We start from the raw sequence: 22,211 nt of genomic DNA, 5'->3' as shown, positions 1-22,211 counted from the left end.
ACATCTTTGAATAGCGCCGTGTCTACCCTGGATTTTTTGCAATTACAGATCTGCAGAAGCTGCAGACAGCCAAATGCAATGACAGCCTGTTTGAGCAAGTTCCTGGCAAAGCTCTGCCACAGCCACTGAATTCTATCTCCAAATGAAAGAGTTTATATTTAAAGCAGAGAACTGGCATCTGCCATAGCCCTGGAGCAGTGTGTAAAAATGCCTGGGGTATTTCTCCCTGCGAATGCCAGCAGGCCAGGTTTTCCAGGGCATCCGCAGCCACGCTTGGTGCCAGGCTTTTCAAAGTAGTTCAGCTCCCAGTTAAGCCATGTCCTCCGAGATCTCAGTCTGGAACTCTCTGATGGTTTTTTGAAAACGCTGTGCTGGATACTGACTCTTTTCTAGAATGATTCCAGATTATACATTATTGATGGTTGTTTTAACTAGCTGCCATTCTTCCTAATGCCATTAGCCTATCGGCAGATTTAATAACGTGGCATTATCCTTTAAGCTGAACAATCTTGGTTCTGGGGTGTTCTGGGTTAGCTGCAGAACTTACCATACACTGTGACTGTGACATTGGCCTCCAGCCTCGGCACATCGAATGTTTTGCAGGTATACATGCCTCCATCTTGCATGGTGACGTTTTGAATCGTCAGAATGCTGCCAACTTTATACACTGTTTCACTCTGGTCTATTTTTCTTCTAGGGTAAGGGCGCTGAAAGTTGGAAAAAAAGGAGGTCAAAAAGCAGCAGAAATGGGATTGTTTTGTTCATCCTTTCAAAGTCTGCCACTTAAGAAAAGCAGTGATTCATATCAAAATTATCATATCTCCCCATCACTGAAATAAATATTATACAAGACAAATCAGCAGGAAGGGCTCTTGTGTGAGCTTTCATTATCAAGTCTAATAAGAAAGAGAAACAGAGTGGAACTGCGGCACTTCTCCACTGAGACCTGGGCAGGCAGGTAAATAATGGGATGCAGCAAAGATCAGCCCTACTCAGGGACCAAAATCCCAGGGATCTCACTGCAAACAGCCTTTGGCTTCTGTAGGGTTACAGTTCTGCCTCTTTCTTTCCTGGTCACAGCCAGTTTTCTTGTCTTAGAAAGCAAGTCTACTTTCTGAAAGAACAACAGATACCTAACAGATAACAGACAGCCAAATACCAATGCAATTTCCTGAAAAATTTGAGAACGCATTGTATTCTTCTGATAGGATTGTGATCCTCGAGATTTGGCCAAGAAATTCTTCCTTTAACATGTTAGAAATCTAAGGAGGGGTCAGAAAAAAACAACTCTCTTCCATCAGGTGGGGTTCAAGAAGCAAAATTCAGTAACATCGTATTGCTTGAGCTTCTATAAATTCTATGTTATATTTTCTGCAGTTTCTTCACAGGAAAAAAAAAAGCAACAACAAACAAACATCCCAACATTCTTCCTTTAAGAAAACAAAATAAGTCCAAAAATAATCAATTTTTAGGGGTCACATTTTACTTTTCCAGGAGGCTTAGATGCTCCTTTGAAATGGATATTTTGCTGAATTAAAATAAAAAGAAGCAGTGAGTATTATATTGGATAAATGAATCTGATCTGGAAAATACGCCTTCTTCTCTCCGTTTTCCTTGGGAGAACTGAAAGGTTTCAGCACATCAAAGGGAATGCAGTCTCTCAGATGTTTCTACTTCAAATTCAACATTTCCAAATTGCGTGCCACGGAAAGCACCAGAACCTACACTGAGAATTTAAATTTAATTCTTTGGTGAGATTTGAGGAGATACAATTGGCTTTTGTTTCACGTTGCTCTACTTGATAAATGCCAGGGTGGCTGAGCACGTTGACAACTTGCAGCCTTCACGGCTGCCTTTGAGACTTGCCACTTGCCAGAAAGAGGCTGCAAGAAATGAGACAGTTTGTTGTTCCAATGAGAAACATATTTAGTCTGAGATTTGCAGTTTAATTTGCAGGTTTAAGATGGTAGATAAAAGTTCTAGATTAATTCAAACTATAAATATAATCAATTGTAGGCATATGAATGGTTGACTGTATTTCAGAATAATAAGCAGTCAGTTTGCTCAGCCCCATGAACAACTCTTTCTCTCAGAGAGGAGGAGACTGCATCAAAGCAAAATCCTGAATTTTCATCAACTCACTCGCCCATTCGGACACGTCCATACGAGTTCGATGCGCCCATTGATGAAGGTTTCTGCTGTGCATTCCAAATTGAGAGTTTCTCCAACCAGCAGTTTTTTGGAATTTGCTTTCAGAGCTAGGTTCTGTACTCTGCCCTCTGAAACAAAAAGAGCAAAGGTATAACCACACAGCATCCTACGCATCAATGACATTTAAGAGGGAATCTGCTCCCTGAATGCCTCTCCAACATCTGCTCCTTTCAGTTTCCCAAATGCCTCGCCTTCTTCTGTCATTTCTATGGAAATTTTTGGAAACACCCACACAATGGAGAAGCCAGGTCAGTTGAATAAATGCCTGAACACCGGCCGATCAGACTAAGTGGGCATATGAGGACACAAAAATTTATGAATTATTTTTCTGCATTTTTCTGTGTTTGGCTCCAACTCTCAACCACCAGCTCCACAGCCACTCTGGTACTGTTCTTGTACCTGTTCTCTTCATTCCTCATTCAGAAAAAAAAATAATTAAAAAGTACCTCAACATTTGTATACAGGAAAGAGGGCTAATTTTTATAAAACATTTCTCCTGCCCCCTGATGGCCAGCTACCCTTCGTTTTTGAATGGGATTGCCAAATCTTGGCCTTATATATTTATTGATGCTTTAGATACATCAAATGTGAAAAAGCCTGCATCACGGCCTTGCCTCTTTATCTGTCGTGCAAAATAGCAGATACACTTCTAAACACTATACAGCAATATGTTCTAGAGAATGGTCTTGCCTGTGTGCTTTGGGGCTAGATAAGGATGACCTAATGGGTTTTTTAGCTCTGCATTCATGATTCTAATAATAAATAATTACTCCAGCAATGAAAAAAAAAAAAAAAGAGAGATTTACAGGACTTTTATTTGACTGCTATACAAATCCGTTGTTGTTTAAAGCTGAGTGCTAATTGTATAGCAGGATGCCATAATGTAATGGGAATGAAGTCACACTAAACTCTCCTCTGTGAAAAATACAATGTATGAAGAGAGAAAGAAAATACATTGAAAAGAAAGGAAAAATAAATTAGAAGTGGATTCTTATTAAACTCCAGCAGTCCAAAATGTAACATTTAGTTGTTTCAAATTTAGATTTTAATTATGTGCAGAAGCTCAACTGTAAATACAAGGGGAAGGGTATAGTACATCTCCAAGAGGAAAAAAAAAAAAAAAAAAAAAAAAAGTGAAGATGTGAATCAGAGCTTTAATGAGATTTTTATGCCATGATCTCGTGTGTTTAATGACCAGGAGCAAAAAGAAAGCTACTCTTTGTTTTATTCTAAACCAGCAATTGTTTTAATGTAAATATTGCTCTATCCAAGCAAACAAAGCCTTGGTGGGGTTTGAATAAAATGCTCCCATTCTGTACCACCTCAACACTTGGTAATTTTTCAAAACCAGGACTGGATCAAATCCAAGCTCTGCTGAACAGGAGAAGAAGGGGAAGATTCAGTTGGCTCTAAGTGTTCCAGTTTGGACATGCTACAGACACATACCAGTTAAACAGATCAAATACCAGTAAGAAACAGCAATATTGTGGGCATGCCTTGGGCACGGTAGTCACTCACCCAACCTCTGTGCTAGGTAGTAGGATGTGAACACGCTTCCATTGACATTTGCAGTGCATGTGAGTAATCCAGAATAAATAAAATCATGAGAGGGGATGGAAAATCCTTTTTTTGGGTCCCACTCCATCTTCTTGGACTTGATCTCTACAGAATTGGGATACTGAAAGAGAGCAGGGAGACAGGAGGCTGGTGAGACAATCTGTTTCTCCTCAGATCATAGGGGTGACCAGCCAAAGCTGCTCTGCTTTGTAGACTGGGTAGATATTTGACCTTTCAGAGTAGTTGGTGATCTCATTGTACACATATCTCAGGCAGCATCAACACATACAAAGACAAAAGTCCACCCTGAGGTACGGCTGTGTTTGAAATCCTGAACTTGGACATCATAACTGGGGCTCTTGATTCGGCAGCCCCAGTCGTCTCAGATCTTAGGCAAGATTCTGTGCTACCCATTGCAAGTCCCATTTCCCTCCTCTCTGTACTGGAAATAATTGTGCCTATCTTCCGGGAGGTTTGCAGGGTAATCTTTTTGGAAGTGCTGAGAACAAAATTGGCTTCTCCTCATGCTACATGTATGTACCGCGTGTCTTTCTGGGATCTCACAGTACTTTAAGTGTTAAGTTAGACCTCTAAAAATCAGCAGTATTCATGTCACTAACTACCTGACGGCCTGTGGCTAGTCATCAGCTTCTCTGTGTATCACAGAAAGGGATGAGGCTCTTTCAAGGGGGAGCTATTGATTTCCACTAGGCACTGAAGCAGCCTGTGTGACTTGGGATGGTAAATCACAGGATGGCAGCAGTAAGGGGACTTAGTAACATAGCCATTTGTTGTCCTAAATTCCTAAATATTTGTAGTGTTCTGCGATTCTTGAAAAAAAATAGTATCTTTAGGTTCTGCTTATGAGGAAGAAGCAAGAATATGAAAGGAAAATGTGGAAAATAAAGCAAAAACTCGTCCACTGTTATTGAACCCTATGTATTAGTTTATTATTAACACAAGGAGAAATGCTGGTTTGCTAGAGAAAATGCAATTGGCTTTGCTTTCTAATCATTCTTGAAAATCCTGGAGAAAGGAACTGTGTGAATGTGAATAGAGACAAATAACTCAGGAGGCTGTGAAAGAGCAGCTCACTGAATCGACCCATTTCAGCCCATTGCAGGCAGGTGTGTGGAAGCACAGCCTGCTGGTATGTCTTGTCAGCAGGACACAGGAAGGCTCTCTAGGACTGAGGATAGCTTGCAGGAGAGCTGAGACCACTTTGGGCTGAAAACTGAAGGGTTTAGAGAAACCTTAGTGTTCCTAGAGTTGCCCCATGATAACTAAGAACTTTACTTGCATAATGCCTCTCCCTCCTTCACAGCAAATACTGGTTTCTCCAAGACCAGGCAAGGTAATGGTTTGCTTTTTAGAGCTACCAGGTTTTAGCTTTTGGAGTTAACAAAGAAAAGCTGTACTAGGGACTGCAAGTGAGAATTTCCCCAGTGACGCCATACCTTTGCTTTTCCCCTTCTTGTTGTGCAACACACAGTTTATTTCTCTGCCTCCAAACAAACAGTAGTCTTGTATCAGTAGCGTGCTTTAAATAGGACTCCGTTTAAATAACACTCCTGTGCTGAAGAAATTGCAGCTCTGGGCTTTGAGAGCTGATGCTCTTTCCTCTCGTGTGAATACACTTCTGATCAGGCTGGCCTTGCTTTAGGTCACTTGTTATTAAGGAATTAAGACTATGGGGCAGCGACTGCTGGTGTTGCTTTGGGATAGCAGGCATGGCTTTCTTTTGGAACAGGGGTTCCCTTCTGATTGTAATAGCAAACATGGATTTCATGTAAGGACTTCCAAAGTAATGGAGCTGTGGCATCTCTGTGCAGAGCCATTAGGACAATTCAGGGAAACTGCAGGAAGAGATCTGGGACCTGAGGCTTACTTGTGCTTTAACACCCATGAAGGTCAAAGCCGTAAGTAGCAAATGCACATTGAACCAGAGCAGTGGCTAAACAGATCTGACAGGACTGAAAATGCTTTTTTTGCCCAGAATTAAAATCATGTTAAGCAAACTTAAAAGTTGGAGTTGTGTGTCTTAGCATGTGTTCCCTCGTAGCAGGGATGATGTGTGGGGTTAGCTGGGTTCTATTTAATATTAGCAAGCCGTACCTTTCCCCATACATATTTAAAGGCAAGAGAGTGCAATGATTTTAAAGTATAATGGTAACATAAGGAACGTAATTTACGATGGGAAAAGTACATTTTTTACAAGAATAATAAAATGTGATAAAGCTGAATTTTACGGTTTGGCAGCTCTGCTCCCTAATGGCGAGGGAAAGGGGAAAGAAAAAATAACCCTACTCTGAGGCCCTTTTCAACACCGCACACATATTAAACATCTTCATAGAATATTCAAAAATATATATTTGAACAACCAAACAAAAAACGTCAATGCTGCTCGAAGGAAGTCACAGCGGCTTTCCTCCCTTTGAAGTCCGCTGTCCGTAGGAGATTAAATTTGGAAGAAGAGGATGTTCTAAATTAGTCTGCTCGCCTTATTCACCTCTCTTCCCCCACCCTTACCTCCACCCCTTCTCCCACCCCGCTTCCTCTCCGCATGGGAAGCCGCCACCTTGGCTCCACACGGCGCTACGAAATTCCCAGACAGGGCAAAACAAGCGGCGACCTTCCCTCCGCGGGGCCCGGGGCTGGCTGCGGCGGCTCCTGGAGCCAACACACAGCTCCCAGAGCATGGTCTCGTGAGCAGCGACGTCCCTCCGGCTCCCAGCCTTGGAAGAATCCCTGTGGGGAGCAGCACTCAGCATCTACATCCCTTCCCCACCGCCCAGCCGCTCGCCCTTGAAGGGGTAAAATCGTTTGGGGACAATTTTCCTTGCAATTCCAAAGAGAGATTTCAGTGAAGATTTCATTCCCCCAGCAGCTTGCAGCAAGGTAAAGGACTTGAGGTTGTGTTTGAAGAAATAACCAGGGGAGAGCTTAGCTCACATACAGGAGAGCAGGGTTGCCTATAAATAAGGGGATAAATCTGGAGGGCTGCTTTCTTGAGGCTCCAAGGCCGTATTTAAGCTCATGCGACTGTGCCGAAGTCAGCAGGAGTATTCCAGCAATGAATTTGGTTGAAGCAGGCTGAAATAAGATGGGGATGTTTCATTTTTATAGCCAAGGAGAAGGCGATAACACTTATCCAGGCTAAAGCGATAAGCTACACATGGAGAGGAGCCTTATTCCCCGCCTTTTAATCCCCACTGACAAAACTTAAAAACAGAGATCTGCTAAAGCAATAAGGTTCGTGCTGTCCCTGTGCACGTCTGCTGGAAGTTTGCCACTGGTGTCGGCAGCAGGCAGCGCTGTGTCGGGCCACCGTGAGTCCCTGCGGAGGAGCACACGCCTGGCCCAGGAGGGGTGAGGGCCTGCAGACCCCACCACCAGCACGGGATCTCCCCACCCTGGTATCACACCACATCCAGCAAAACGAGCGCATCTCTCACAGCATCTCCAGAGAGCAACCCTAAAGCCCTCCGACTGAGGCTGAGGAAGCCCTGGACCCTAAATTCCCATTTGTGTTCTACAAAATGGCCTTGGCCTGCACAGAGCCTTGACAGTCACATGCGAGAGCTGCCGAAGGAAGCAGGAGCCATTTATTTCTGAGGCTGAAAATTGGTTTAAATTTCTGAAATCAAGCAGAAATGGGCCACTGTTCTGAGGAGGTTCGAGGCATAAGATGTGTGAGAGTAAGCCTTCATGGAGGTGGCTAATAGCCAGATGTCGTAGAAGGAATTTTGAAGAAAAATAGTGTTTTGTCATCTGTCCTTGTCTATTTATGGCAGAGCATCAAGCCATGAGATGGGAAAATCATTTGATAAGCTCAGCCTAATCCCAGCCTCGTGCACAGTTCAGTGATAGCACACTGCGAGAGCAGAACAGTGCTTCCAGGTTTTTAGTACTTTTGCTATTTTATTTCTGAAGCTTCCCTAGCTTCATAAATTTTATTTCACATTTTTACCCATGGTGGTGGCAGCCCAGACTTCCGAATTGTTTGCGTTTCTCTGAAGGGCACTTACCTGGGTAAGCTTGGGCTTGATATCTGGAGAAGTAACTCGGCAGGGGACAACCACCGTCTTTGTCTCATCCGAAATGTAGATGATCTCGGGGTGTTCCGGGTGAATCTCCACAAAGGGATTTCTGTAGTCTGCGGAGAGAAGAACACCGATTGGCACAACTGACTCCACTGAGCGCCGGGATCCCAGTCACCAGCCACCCGTACCAAACCCTGCAGCGTGTGACAAGACATCCAGCGGTATCTTGTTTTCAAATGTTATCATCTAGGGGTTATTCATAGCCAGTGACCAAGAAGCAGAATATCCCGTTTCCAACTCCATTTCACTGGTTTGCAGTCTAAACTTTTAAAAGCTCCTTTCCCTGTCTATTCCCCATCTGCAGAAATAAAGTTACTAATCAGCTCCACGGGCCTTCGTGGTGCTCTCGACTTCTTTCACAAGCGATTTGACACCTCACGTGCCACGGCAGCCAGGTGATGCACTCAGCCTAATAACCTGGCCGGGAAGCAACCTGTCACACCCTGGGGAACTGTGGGACCTTCTGCAGATTTGCCATAATAAATCAGACCGGATAGACATGCACAGCTGAAATAAACAGGAATCTAATGTAGTTTAAGTTAGTAAAGCTTCCGAGTCTCATTCACTGATTTTCCATTGTACGAATATACCAATGGTCATCAGAACAATAAAAGACCATTTGTGAGATCCCAAAACCTTCAAGATTTTTCCAAACAGCATTCTTCGACTTGATACTCTGATGGTTTCAAACACCATTCAGCTAATTCAAGCAATCCAAACTACACCACGCAGAGCAGGCAATCAACCACTTTTCCTTTGGATTACATTTTTGATAAGGAAGGATGTACGCGCTGCACGGTTACCTCAACCGGCTTATCCATGGCCTGCCCCCACACACTTAATTATATTTTGGCTACAAATGGCTTCACCTAAAACATGGGAAGTAGCTGACATGAAAGGATTGTGAATAATCTTCGTTGCAAAAATGTGCTCTGAAGTATTCTGACAGTACTTTACACAAGGATGTACCATGAGGAAATTAAAATCAGTTTTCAAAAGCCTGTTTCATTGCTCCCCAGTGGGCTGCTCTGGTAATGAACGCAGTTGGCCCCGGCTGACACATCGTCTCCATGGATTTGGAGGAGGCCTTCAACAATGGCCAAACGCTTTATGGCTTTGGAAAAGGGAAACACCCACAGCATAGGTGACCTCTTCTGCAATGCTGTGTAATAAGGAAAATGTCCTCCTTGATGAAGATCATCAATGTATTTCCTGAACGACCCTGGCATCCTCATGCTGTGTTTCCTCTCTAATTCCTGATATAACATTAAGGGATTTTTTTTACAGAGAAAAAATCAATTATTTATTGCCTGGTGGCTCTAGCCACACTGCGCATCCAGAAATTGCCCCGAGTGGCACGTCCCTGTGCAAAAGCTTATAAAGTCCCCATGCTACCCAGTTAGACAGCAGGGCTCTTTGGCACACGTTGGGCGGAGCTTGCAGCACGGTGTGACAGCATCTCCAGTAAATACAGCATCGGTGACCGAGTGCCTCTCCGACACAGAAGCCAAACCCAAGTCTGTGTTTCAGAGTCTGACCGGTGTGATCGTCTTGGTTTAGCACCGATGTATCAGGCCAGCTGGCCCCTACCCTTTCACCTCAGCCCATGCTCTCGTTCTCTCGTTTTACAGCTAGGGCTGTTGTGGCAGCTGTTCTGTGATTACAGAAAGCCCTAGTTGAAGAGTGTTGCAGTAAGGCTGTCTGTTCATCCCATTAAGCCTGCATTACTGTATCAGAGCTCTCGCCCTTCGTCATCTGTTAGAAGAACTGGGAATGCTCTAAAATTCCCAGGAAAAGATGATAAAATATTTCTCAAATGTTTTTAGCTAGTGAGGAAAAAAATCCCTGTACGTGGAGTTCTCAAAATTCCAAGTATCCCTTTCTGGGAGTTGGGTCTTCTGGCTACTCTCAACAAAGGGTCTAAATAAATGGCAAAAGTCTCCAGAATTTCTCTTTTTCCAGTACCCCATCCCTGGCAAACAGTATTTTGCTTCAAATCACTGGGGATCCAGTTTTAGTTTGAAACAAGTGTTCACCCTTTGGACCCTAGTAGGGAGCTGTCATATTCCATACTGGATTGTAATTAAATAGGAGGTGAAGTGCTCAAGTACGTTGAATTTTTCTGGGTAACAAGTGCTTTATATGTAAATGCTATAGCTATGCTTGCATTGTATTTTTATCTAGTCGTTGGTTTCCACCATGTCACTTAAGTGGGTGCGTGGTTTTGATGGTGAGTGACTTTGGAAATCATCCAGCAGCTCGGGGAGGTTTCATCTCCTTGAAATCAGTGCTGCTTCTTGCTGACCTGCAGAACGGTTTGAACATGGAGTGTGGGGTTTGGGTTTGCTCCTCCCTTCCAAAGTACAACTCCCCTGACAAAGGAAAGCAGAGAGGTAGTTTATCTCGCTGCCCCATGGCTGGTAACTCGCCTGGGAGCAGGTCATTCATTTGGCGCTGTCAGTGTTCATTTCTTTACTGATGACAACAGTCCTTGCTCAAGGAATGTCAGGGAAATACATGAGTTCTCTCCCTTGGAATTAATCTTCAAAGCATGAGCTGGATGCAGAGCTCCTCTCCACAACCCAGCAGAGTTCCCCTGACAAAAACATGAAGGGTGAGAGGTAGGGATTGGCACAGGGAAGTGGGGTTGTTGACTTTGGGATTTTTGATAGCTTCATTTTAGCTCTGAGAACTGGAAATGGGATTCTTAGCAGCTGGAATGTACCAAGTGCTTCAGTCATGATGAGATCAAATGCTGGTGTAGCTCCTTGTGTGTATAAGGAAGGTCGCAAATGTTACAAAGATGTTTTAGAAAAGGCACTTGGGTCACGGTGCAGGTACAAGGGATGCATGATGAACGTGGGGAGCTGTGACAAGGAGCTGTCAGTGGCACTGCAGTGCTCTTTTTGCACACTTTCTGAACTGAACAGGAGGCAGTGAAACAGAAGACAAAGACCAGCAATGTGGATGATGTCTATCTTTTCAAGCAATGTCTTTTCATGTTAACTTTTATTCCCTGCCATTCATTTTTTTTTCTGTGTTGGTCTATAAAAAAAACACCATGTACTTTGGAGTAAGGGCTTTTGCAGAAACATTATATGAGAGACACTAATTAGAATAAAAAATAGACCTCTAATCTCCCCACATTTAGGAAGTTTCAGATACACGTCTGAACTTTTTGGCTAGGCAGGCACTGGATCTAATCAAGCCTCAAGCTGAGAAACCTGATCTCAAGACCGCAACCCTGTAGCTTGTTCCAACCCCTAAAACTAATATGAAATATTTACACTCACTACAGTTTGTCTAATGCAGTTTCCCAAACAGGGCTGCTAAATTCTTAGATTGAGTTACATTACAAACATGTTTAATGTTTGTCTGTGGGCATTAATGCTGCTTAATGCAGTCTTGCTCTCCAGCTAAACCATACTTGGAGTATATCAAATGTGGTGATACTTTTACAGCCAAATTCAAAGCGTGTGCGAACAGTGAGCGGCCTTTCTGCTTAGAAGAAGACAATGTTCTTGGATCATTCGCTATAGAAAAAGGCAGAGGAAGTAGATTTGTGCAGATTTGCAACAAAAACTGGGAGCGCAAAAAAGTGTTAGGGGAGGCATATTCAAATCTACTTTTCTGGGTAAGAAGAGAAAAGAGCAATGTGCCACGTGACGGGGGATGGGACAAGGGTACAGGCCAAGAGGAAACTTGCTGTGAAAAAGGAGCTTTTTCATACTAAAATATTCATGAACCTGGATCAAGTTTTAATTGAATGTTTCAACTGAAAAGATGGGAGCACTGAATTAAAAAATATTTTGGCCAATATTTTTTGAAGGAATTTCAGAATATCAATGTTTGTTTAAAAAGCAATAAATCAAAAGAAGGTGGTTAAGCAAAAGAGTTAAATAGCCCTAAAATGTGTGAAAACATTGAATTATGCAATGATTCAAACACCTTAGTCAAAACAGAATAAATTTTCTCTAAAATATTTCCTGTTCATGGAAAACAAACAATTATTTAACCTCATTCTTCTCCATCGTCTCTCCCCACCTCCAGGACTGACATCTACCAAATGTTCGGATTCACACCAGGACTAAAAATAATCCACTTTTTTCAGCTGTAAATGGAAAAGACACTCATTGTGATGCTACTAAACTACTGGAAAATACCTAAATGGGAAGCATGAATTTATAGTATGTATAATAGGAACTGTATTTCATTCCTGATTGACTTTTAATGGCAGCCTCCACCTGCATTGCCATATGTCTAGCCAATAGCTAGAATTACACTATCCCAGATCATAAGTTGCAGTCCGAATTGGAAGCCAATATATATAAAGCCAGCCTTCTACAATCAGTATTTGAAATCTGGATAGTGCTGTAAAATCACTCAGCAATTAACAACAGCAAAAGGTAGCTTCTGGGTTGTAAAGAAGGGACTGGGAAAGGAGGGGATGGCTTGAAAAGCAGTTGGTTGTTAGTCTCTAGTAGATGTCAGGTCTCACTGTCATTATTCTCTGTTTTGAAAAGAAGAGAAAAACGTTATCTTTATGGGTTCTTCTCTTTCCTACAGTAATTGAGGTTTCCTAGAGCGTAACAGCCCTGTGCAGTAAGCAGGCATCTCTAATTTTTGTTATCTCGGTGCTTTATCCAGGTTACGGCTTTAGCCCAAAGAGCTCGCTGTGCACCAAAGAGGAGGGGACAGGTATCGATGTAGCGGGGCTGCTCCTGAGGTGGAGGTGGTAAAGAGGCAGCTGCCTGCAGGGCTGAGCTTTGGCACGAGAGCTTTAACACGAGGCTGTTGGTGGAAAGCAGCCCTGGAATGAACGGCGAAGGGTTGCAGGTGGGGATCAAGCACCGACCAAATAACTCCGGGTCTGTCAGTGAGGCCAGGCAGACATTTTGTGAAACTCTGTGCAAAAGAAATAATATTGTTGAGCCCCGAAGAGGACCAGCACAGAGGGCAACAGATCCGGGCATCGTGCAGTTTGCTTGTGCTTCATCCCAGCTGCTCACAAACACACATGAGCAGGAGCCAGCCAACCCCACTTGCTTTGGGCAGGAGCGTTTTGCAGGCAGCTGGGCTGTTCACTTACCAGATAAGCAAATGTAAAGTGGCTCAGCTTTGGAGCTTAACAAAAAGACAAGGAATAAATGCTGAATAGACATCAACTACCAGCTGATAGTTTTGTTATATACACCCAGACAGAAAAGGGAATCCTTCATGAAACTCCTAAACAGTTCAGGCTGACCGTGGCATGGAAAAATGATCTGCTGGAAGGCTGGGAGTGTCACTGCCAGCTTTACAAACGTGCTCACCAGCTTAAGTTAATCAGCAATCAATTTACTCACTGTGAAAAAGCCTCTTAGAGACAGAACTTTGTGAAACAAAAGGGACAGGGTCACTTTGCTTTAAAAATGATAACCTTGACCTCAAGGAAGATCTCAAATTCCAGATGGTGTAAATCAATCGCACTCAACTGCTGCCATTTGGAGAGCTGTGGCATGGGAAACACAGGTGCTGTCCTGCAATACAAGCCTCGGAAACTCTGCTCTTACCAGCACTGAACTCCAAGGAAGAAATTCGGCAAAGAAACGCTTTATGAAAATAGGGTATTTCCCTCTAGCCTGGTACATCTGTTCCTCCTCCTGAGCTGGGAAGGCAATATGCCCTATGAATCTTACCCATAAGAAAACACCATCAATTCCCATCGGACAGTTAAAAAGAATAATTTACTGCAGGCTGCAAAGCTCATTATATGTGAAGAAAGACAAGAGCTGCACACGAGGGACTTATCAGCTGCAGCACCAGCTCGGAGGAGAGGGAAAGGCCCCTTCCCTTGGGTCTCAGACTGGCTGTCTAGCTCTGCAGGTCAGTGGAAGTTTGCAGGAAACTGCAGCCAGGCCAGGGTGTTACTGTTTACCCAGCCTGGCTGAAGAAGGAACACAAACAGCCAAGCCAAGGAAGCAGAGGCAGCGGGGCAGCAGCGGGGAAGGGAGCCTGCTGCTGTCCGGCCACAGGGATGGGACCGGACAGAAAAATCCCGTGTGCTGCACACAAAAGCAACTCAAAGGTCAAGTGCCTACAAGAACATTGTTTTCCTTCGGGCGGAGAAGCCCTTCATGTTGAAACTCTCATTCTGTCTAGGAGATTAATTGCTGCCTGGGATGAGCTGAGGGAGGGTCCCCTTTAACTCGGTGGTGTAAGAGCAATCACCCGGGGACGTGCAGTTCCCTCTCCGGGCCTGCACGGTGACAGCGTGTGAGCACAGATACAGCACTGCTTCGCCTCGCGGTGACATCTGTTCTTTTGTTTAGCGCTATCTGTGCTGGAGGTGCCTATCTACCAGGAAGTGGTGGAGCTCTCCAAGTTTGTCATGCTCGCTTGCCATTTGAATTCCGTCCTCCCGCAGGCTCGAGGCCCCGTCCTGGCAGCTGGAGAAGCTGAGGGGCTTGAAAGCCCCCACCCTAGGAGCTCAGCGTGCCGTAGAGCCAGGCTCTCTCCTCCAGCTTCTTGCTTTTCGGCGTTACATCACCTGCCTGCGTGTTCAGGACATCCTCCTGAGACATGTGCACAGGACTTTGTACAGAATTTCGAGTACTTTTCATTTCTGCTCATGTTTCTTACACCGTGAAGGCAAATTGTCTCATGATATTTGTATCATATCTAAGCCGTGGAGATAACACCACCTCTCCCTTCAGATACTATCCATCAGCCCAGAGAGACGAGGCACTAACTGGCCTTTGAGGCCAGTCATCCACTGCTGCTCCTTTCTGTGAAATTCCTGTTCTCTGAGTTTCAGTCTGAAAGGACCTGCAAAGATCACTCAGTCCAACCGTCAGCTACTCACTGTGCTTCTCTTTGTTCCTGCTAAAGGTAATTCTCTCACCCTATTTATTCCCTTCCACCCATCATATCTTAGAAGAGCAGACTTGCTGGAAAGTCTGGGTGATAAGAGTTTCCCAGGTCATTTTGTTAATTTTTTGACATAAAACCCATCAAGTTTGTCTTCCTCAAGGTCAAGAACAATCTGCTCCCTACGTTAATAGGATCATTAGCAGTTAAGTGACACAGAGGTCAGAGCATTTGGGAAAGCTTTACAGGGAGATTGCCTGGTCTGCTCCGTTCTTCCTGGTAAACTATCAAAGCTGCTTCTAGGTACAGCAGTAACTCCTATAAAGTCACTTGTTTTGAAACCGGACCTTTGAAAATAAAGGACTTTCCAGTTTGGCAGGGAAATGAAAAGAATTGGTGGTGGAATGTTTAGATTAAACAGAAAGCAGAATATTTTATCTGTAGGCAAAACAAAAGTAACTGCAAAGGCCCCAGAAGCCATTCTGAGTCAACACGAAGCATTCTGCTTTGGGCAAATGAAATGCATTCTTCTCCTGGAGATTGCTGTCAGAAACACAGGAATATCCGTAGAGAAAAATAGTACTTTACAAAATGTTACTTCGAAAAATTGTAGGAGCAAAATTCTTTTCGATGCCAAGGAAAAGCCAATAACAACAAAAAAGCCAAAATGGATTGAACAACAACAAAAAACAACCCAAGTCTCGATACTTTGGCTGAAACATATTTCAAGCATCAGATGAATTCATGGAATGTAGCTATCCATAACGCTAGATTTTAGGCAGATACAGATGTAGGAAATATTCACCAGGATCACTGAAGTCCCATCACTAAGAACTAGTCTCCTGCATGAGCTGCTGCCAGCCGCAGAGCTTGGGTGAAGCTGGGCAGTTAGTGCTTGCTGGGTGGATAGGCAATGGGGAGGAAGAAGTGGGGGAAGTGTGCTGGTGATTTTGGCTGTCAGGCTTTCAATTAGGAGTTATTAATGAAGAGGAGGGGACAGTTACCTCTTCCTGCTGGGATGGTGAGTGTTGTCACTGACACAGTGCCAAGATGTCGTGCTGCTCACTCAGCATTGTATCTTACAAGGCTCCTCCACTTCAAAGTGGTCCTTTAGGGTATGGCGTGAAGACACTGAATGTCTCGATTGAGAACTGAAATGATCTTATTTTTCCTCTGGACCCAGTCCTTAATACTTTAGGAACAACAGAGAGGGGCTGACCCAGCCTGTGTTCCCACGTCATGTGGCCCTAAACACTGCTGACTAGGATCTGGTGCCAAAGCCGTCCAGCAGTCTGCACAGGACAGCCAGCTTATCTGCTGGGCTCCACACCGAGCAGACAGGACACCGTTTGCCTATCTCGGTTTGCTGAGTGTTTGGCAGCAAGTGTAGCTGTCTTGGTGTCTCCAGCTTGAAAGGAAGAAGAAATGCAGCTCCAACTCTGTTCTCATTGGTAATATCTCCTGGAAAGCAAGCCAAAGCCCAAGCCGAGGCTGTCACCCCGGGCCTGCATTTCTGCTTCTCACATTCAGATTATCTCTGTGAACTGTCAAGAGAATTAAGGAGGCAGAAATCGGCTTCAAAGAATGTCGGAACCAAAATATGATCTCATGTGAGGGGTGCTTTCATGCACTTCCCTCCTCTTTAGATTTTTCTCAGGGAGGAAGGATGAAGAAGATGGACTTCCCATCTCTGGGCTGTCCCATGTGATAAAGAGGAGGCTGTGGTTGATGTGACACTTCACCCTGGTGCTGTACTTGTACCACCTGCCCTCCTCATTCTTCTCAGCAGCAAGGAGAGAGAGCTCGTGTCCTTCCTTGGGGACGTCTCGCTGCAGGAGCTGACGAGCAGTGAGATGCATGCTGTGACAGGACAAGCAGCTTGGATGCATCCCTCTTCCCTTCCACTTAGCTACGGAGGAAGAGGAGCTAGCAGGAAAGGCTGGATGAATTTAAGCAGACAGCAAGTAGTGGAAGATTTTCCTTCTTCTGTGGGCTGTGCTCACATGGGTGGCTTAAACAGCCCTCAAATTTCACGAGGAGCCTTAACAGGATTAACAAGTCCTTAACAGGACTTGAGATCTCACATAGAAGTCTGCCTTGCTTGCAATTTCATTTCCAGTTCTTGTGCTTTGGAGCCCGGCAGTGCAGCAGTACAGCTTGGGTCTGAAGTGCCAGTGCTTCATGATGTCTGTATGAACTTTAAAAGGAGCCCAAACACGATTTCTGTACAGGGATATCTCCTACTTACACCATGTTGCTGGGAACATCGGTGCTGATAACCAAATGTATGGAAGCAAATGAGTCCCTCAACCCTGCCACGTGCCTAATTGACCATAACACTGAGATGCTGAAACACCAGCAGCTGAACTACCATGGGTAGGAAGATGCAGTTAAAATGCTCACCATCTGCGTGTTCAAAGAGTGAACAACACAAGGCACAAGCAGGAATTAGTTATTCTAGTAGTTATTCTTGGGTGGCCGCCAGCACTGATGTCCTGGGCTCACGTATATTGCTCTGTGGTGAGACTCGTGTTGGTTTTGAAGTTGTTGAGAACCAGCCCTATCATAGCCCTACTTATTTAAAGAACCAGAGCAACAGCCCTGCTTTGCATAAAAATAACACAGGCTGTCTGCTGCTGACTTGCTCTCCCCATGTTTTGCTCTCCCTGACTGTCCTAGCAAAGCAGCACCACTGCTGTGTGAGGACGGGAAGCCAAGCCCAGCTTGGAAACTTGGAGGAACTTTTCTAGGCAGTATTTAGCAAGATGTGACCAGCTTCAGTTACCACAGTAATAACGCTGGGCAAGGTGCTGATGGAGGGAAGCAAGGCAGAGCTGAGCTCATGCTGCTGATTCACCGACTGAGTGGCACAGGAAGGGGTAGCAAATCCCATACTGCAGCTAAGGACTGCGAGGGGAAAGCACAGCAAAAGCTGAGGCAGCATTTCAGCTCTCAGGGAGCTCTCCCAGCCGACACACCGAGGGCTGTCTTACGTGGAGGCAGTTGCTTTGCTGACAGTAACAGGATTTCGGATAGCTGAGAGCTGCAAGTCCTGACTTCTGTCTAGGCTGCGGTCTGGAACAGCACTTGGGGAAGGTGGAGAAAATCTTCTTGTCTCTGTTTTCCTCCTTCTCTAAGCCATGTTTAATTTGATATGTGCTATAGAAAACCTAGCAGAGAGGGGTCTCTATCAGAACACACAACAGCCAGCCTGCCCCTTCCCTGGGCCCAGCAATCCCAAAGGTGGCAATGAGTGTGTCCCCCACGGGGACCATCCATGAGGCTGGGAAGGGTAATTGCAGGAGACAGGAGCAAATTCACAGCATTTGCAGTGAAACACTGTCCACACGAGCCTTTCTGAGTCTGGAGATGGTGGGTGGCTGTCTCTGTCCCCCTGTTCACTGACTGTGGCCACGGGAGAGCTGCTGGGCTGCTCTCGGGTCATCCACCCGAGCTGCCTTTCGCTATAGAGGTTTTCCCTCAGAGTTGCAATGAAGTTAAACGACCACATTAAGAAACTCCCAACTATTTCTGGTCCAGCCCTAAGCTACGTCGTATTTCCAACGAGGAGATGGGCAACGGGAGGAGGGGGTTGTCTGCCTTTTAGTTACAGTCCCTGGGACTTGCAGCTGCAGCAGGAAGCAGAAAAGGCTTCAGGAACAATTGTTCAGGATTAAGGTCCTGAGCTCTGCCTCCCTGCAGACTGTCGGAGCGCAGCCGAGGCATGGGGGCTGACCCTGCTGCCTTCGGGTCCCCTATGATCTGACTGATGTGCAGGGGTCACGGCTCAATTGCGCCGGGGGAGAGCTGCTGAGTGCCAGATTCTGACAGAGCTTAGAAGCTCCACCAGGGAGGCTGTAAAAACAGAAGCAAGCACAGGAAATAATAGCCAATAAGCAGGGCTTCCGATACAATCATGTTCTCATTTCGGTGTCAAGCAGCAGGCCAGGAATGAAGGGAAAAAATACCATTCCCCTTCCTTTTTTGGCAATAATGGCTCGTAACCTCTGAGGAATCTCCAGCCTTCAGGGTCTGGCTCAATATTTTCTCACTCCACCTGGCTCAGTCCTATAAACACCCTGCCGAGCGCACGCTCTCTCCACAAAACATGCAGAGAGATGTCTTTTGGACTTCTCCTTTGTCTGGCACTCACTGGGAGCTGTGAGTTTCTTCACTAGAGACAGCCGATGGCTTTCTTAGTGATGCCCAGACACTGTGAGACCAAATCCCTTACAAAGGCATGTTTGAATAGTTAAGAAAATCATGGGTATGGTCTGAACGCCCTCCTTAACTCCACAACTCACAGCTCCCTTACTGGCCAACACTTTCCTTGTCCCCAGAGCAGCCTGCTGGCATCCAGCAAACACACACAGGAATTACAGGGGAAGAAGAGCACGCCCTGCAGACAGCATCCATGCAGAGGTATAAATAGCTTCGTTTCAAGCAGCTTCCCCAGCCTGGCAGGCCAGGTCCCAGCAGGCACTTGCAGCCTTGCAGCCCGAGCTGGGCTCTGGAAGTGGTGGGCGAGCAGCTGGCTGGGCAGGACACGGAGCAGAGAGCACAAGCGGCTCAATTTCTGTACGCTTTTTCTTCAAAACTTTTACAGCACGGGACTTTTAAAACTCTGGGCAAGAGTTTATAGAGCGGGGAGGGCATATTACATGAGGAAATTGCATCTGAGAGAGGAGAATAGATTGATTTAGAGCAAACACGCAGTGCTGTTTTTAGGGAGAACCTTGGCACAGCAGGCTCAAGCTAGCAAGAGGACATCCTGTGATTTTTTTTTTTTTTAGATTAGCACTGCTCCAAGTGCATCGCCAGCAAGCATTTCATAACTTGAGATATTTTCTTAAGGAAAATGCTCAGGCAGTCCCAAAAGATCCATAACATTTCCTGCACGTGCTCCCGCCGTAGAGTAATGAAGTCCCGGGTAGCTGGCCAGGGCACTGAATCAGGATAGAGAATTGAGTTTTCAATACACTGTTTCCTGAAGTGTAGGCATTGGGCTGGGTTAACAATATTAGATGCGGGGCATCTGAGCAGTGTGTAATGAGAAAAGGAAACAGCTCAGCACAAGAACTAGGGCGGATAAAGAAACCAGGGCTTAGAGTAACAAGGAAAAATAAGAGAAAGGAAATAGAAAGGCAGAAAAAAAGTGACTGCAGGAACTAACAAGTAACACCAAAAAGCTACTTTCCGATAAGAGAAAGACTTACTGGGAAAGCAGGATGAGGGCAGAAAGGGACTATTTTCAACAGACATACAGAGACAGGAAAATCTTATCCACGTGCATCAGCCAGGTGTGTTCACCTAGCAGTTCAGAAGTCAAATTTAGCTGTGTGGGCAGACCACGGTCCCCTGGTGATGGGAGTCACGCCTCGTGCTGGTCTCACCATGGTTAGCAGCACCGTGAGGCTGTGGGAGCTGCCCAGCCCATCCACAAGCGTGTCCTGCAGGCAGACAGCTCACTGAACTGCACAGATCACATCCAGCTCATTGCATCGCCAGCATTTGTTTCATTCCCAACACTTCAAGAACCCCATTTTAGCAGCTACTGGAAAAACTAAATTAACTCATTTGTATGCGTGGGGAACTGAACAGTAACCCTATTCAGCACCAAAGCAGCTCATGCCATCCCCTGTCCCAGCCCCAAAAGGTTAGCTCCTTTGTCTAATCACTCACAACCTCAGCCTGGAAGATCCAAGATGATTCAATAGTTTACCAATGCGTTTGTCAAATAGATTGGGAAAAAATATCAGCATTTTCTGGGCATATTTTAAGAAGAATTCCCATTACTGACATGGTTGTTCAGTGTGTTAGTCACTTGATTACAGCAGACCACTCTCCTCTGAAGTTTCTGTTTCCATTTATTATTGGATCTGAACTCAGTGATTCTGACACACGGAGGAGAGGCAGCTCAAAGAGAACAGAAATGAGCAGTGGGCCATTTTTTACAAAAGCCAGGAAAATATGTACAGTGCGGTCATCCAGCTTTGCTAAGTACGCCTCACGGATGTGAAGGACAAAGCTGCACACAAACGTGTAGGAGAGACAGGAATTACAAAAACCCTTCTCAGGGAGTTTCATGCCTGGGAAGGAAGGGGAAGACTTGGGTATTGAGGGTGAATCTTAGGAAAAGCACTCTGCTAGCAAAACCCCCTAGGATAAAAGAATTTAGTCTTAAAAGTAAAAGAGCATAAAAGATGTTTAAAGGAATCAGCGTGTCAGTTATTTGGCACACAGAAACAGGCAGGTTCTCAAGTTTTTTCTAGTTTTCAAGTCCCGGAATTGAACAAGACAGCTAATTTCTGGTTGTCACATCCATGTCCCCGTGAGTTGAGCTGGCCTGACAACCCAGGTGTAACCCAGCCTCTGCAAAACGCCAGAGCTGGTGCCTGCAGGGTCAGCGGGGAGGTGGGATTTGGGAAAGCTGAGTTGGGTGGCTTGTTGTACCTAGCACGGATCCAACAGCTCAGCCGAACACAGTTTAGGTCACCAAGAAGGCATAAAACCGAAAGAAAGCCAAGTTCTTACCTCTAACAAAGACGTAAATCTTGGCCATGAGGTCCTTGTTGGATGGGGAGTCGTCATGGATGCAGGTGAAGTAACCGGTGTCGTTGGCCGTCACTTTCCTGACGACGAGCGTGCTGCAGCTCTGCCGCGTGCTATTTCGGCAGCTGCTGAGGTGCACCCTGGGGTCTTCCCTCTGGTCCTCCCTCAAAAGCCAGCTCACCGAAGGTGCTCCCCTGTCAACACAATGCACCGAAATTAACGGTAGGGTCACAACTGCAGAAAAAACTTGGGTTTCCTTCTCGCCAAGTGTTGTCGATATTCCTAATGTTCCTAAGCCTGTCATTTGGACATGAATGATTAAGGCTGTGGGGTGCTTGCATTACCAGCCATAAAAAAGTAAGGGGGATCACACCACGCTCACCAACAGGACAAGGGGAATTCCAGAACTGGTCTCTAGGAGCTGTGGCAAGCTAACTTCTGGAGGAAAGCTTAATTTTTATTTTAGCAGACATCCTGAACACGAGTTTGTTTTTATAATGCTATGTTTTAGGCACTTCAAACATTTGAAAGCACCAGATAAAATTATATGTTTCTTCCAAGCTGAGGACTTTGCATATTTTAACAGCTACATTAACTTATACTTTCTTTTAACTCTAAGGCTGCATGTAGAGAGAACATTTATGTAACTTCTCATCACCTTTCTTGTTTAATCAGCAGTGACTCAATCTTGATTTTGTGAAGGGTCTGGAACTAATCAGATTACAGATCTTAGAATATCTGCTCAAGACACATTTTTTTTTCCATTCCCCTCGTCACGGCAGCCAGAACATAAAACCAGCAGGACAGATAGATACAGCACCTCACCCACCTGACCCATTGCGTGCCTTATTTATGAACACAGCTAGTGTCAAACGCAATTTTACGTAGCTGACTGACAAAAAGCAAAGCCATTTTACAACCTGTTGCTGGACTCAGAGG

General features: G+C 45.2%; 1 protein-coding gene across 2 annotated transcripts in view; it reads right to left on the bottom strand.

The window, feature by feature from the left end:
- The window catches only part of LOC309882993 (vascular endothelial growth factor receptor kdr-like), a 131,753-nt gene that overhangs the window by 71,346 nt on the left and 38,196 nt on the right, over window positions 1-22,211 (bottom strand). For both annotated transcript variants that reach the window (XM_082770611.1, XM_082770612.1), the window contains exons 3-7: window positions 21,255-21,466; window positions 7,797-7,924; window positions 3,730-3,889; window positions 2,143-2,279; window positions 548-707 (exon numbers count right to left, since the gene is read on the bottom strand). In XM_082770611.1, the coding sequence (XP_082626737.1) occupies window positions 548-707; window positions 2,143-2,279; window positions 3,730-3,889; window positions 7,797-7,924; window positions 21,255-21,466 (797 nt within the window). The remainder of the gene's footprint in view (window positions 1-547; window positions 708-2,142; window positions 2,280-3,729; window positions 3,890-7,796; window positions 7,925-21,254; window positions 21,467-22,211) is intronic.

This window comes from Aythya marila (genome assembly GCF_965140915.1).
Source record: "Aythya marila genome assembly, chromosome: 13".
Lineage (NCBI taxonomy): Eukaryota > Metazoa > Chordata > Aves > Anseriformes > Anatidae > Aythya > Aythya marila.
This window is presented reverse-complemented; position numbering and strand designations above follow the sequence as displayed.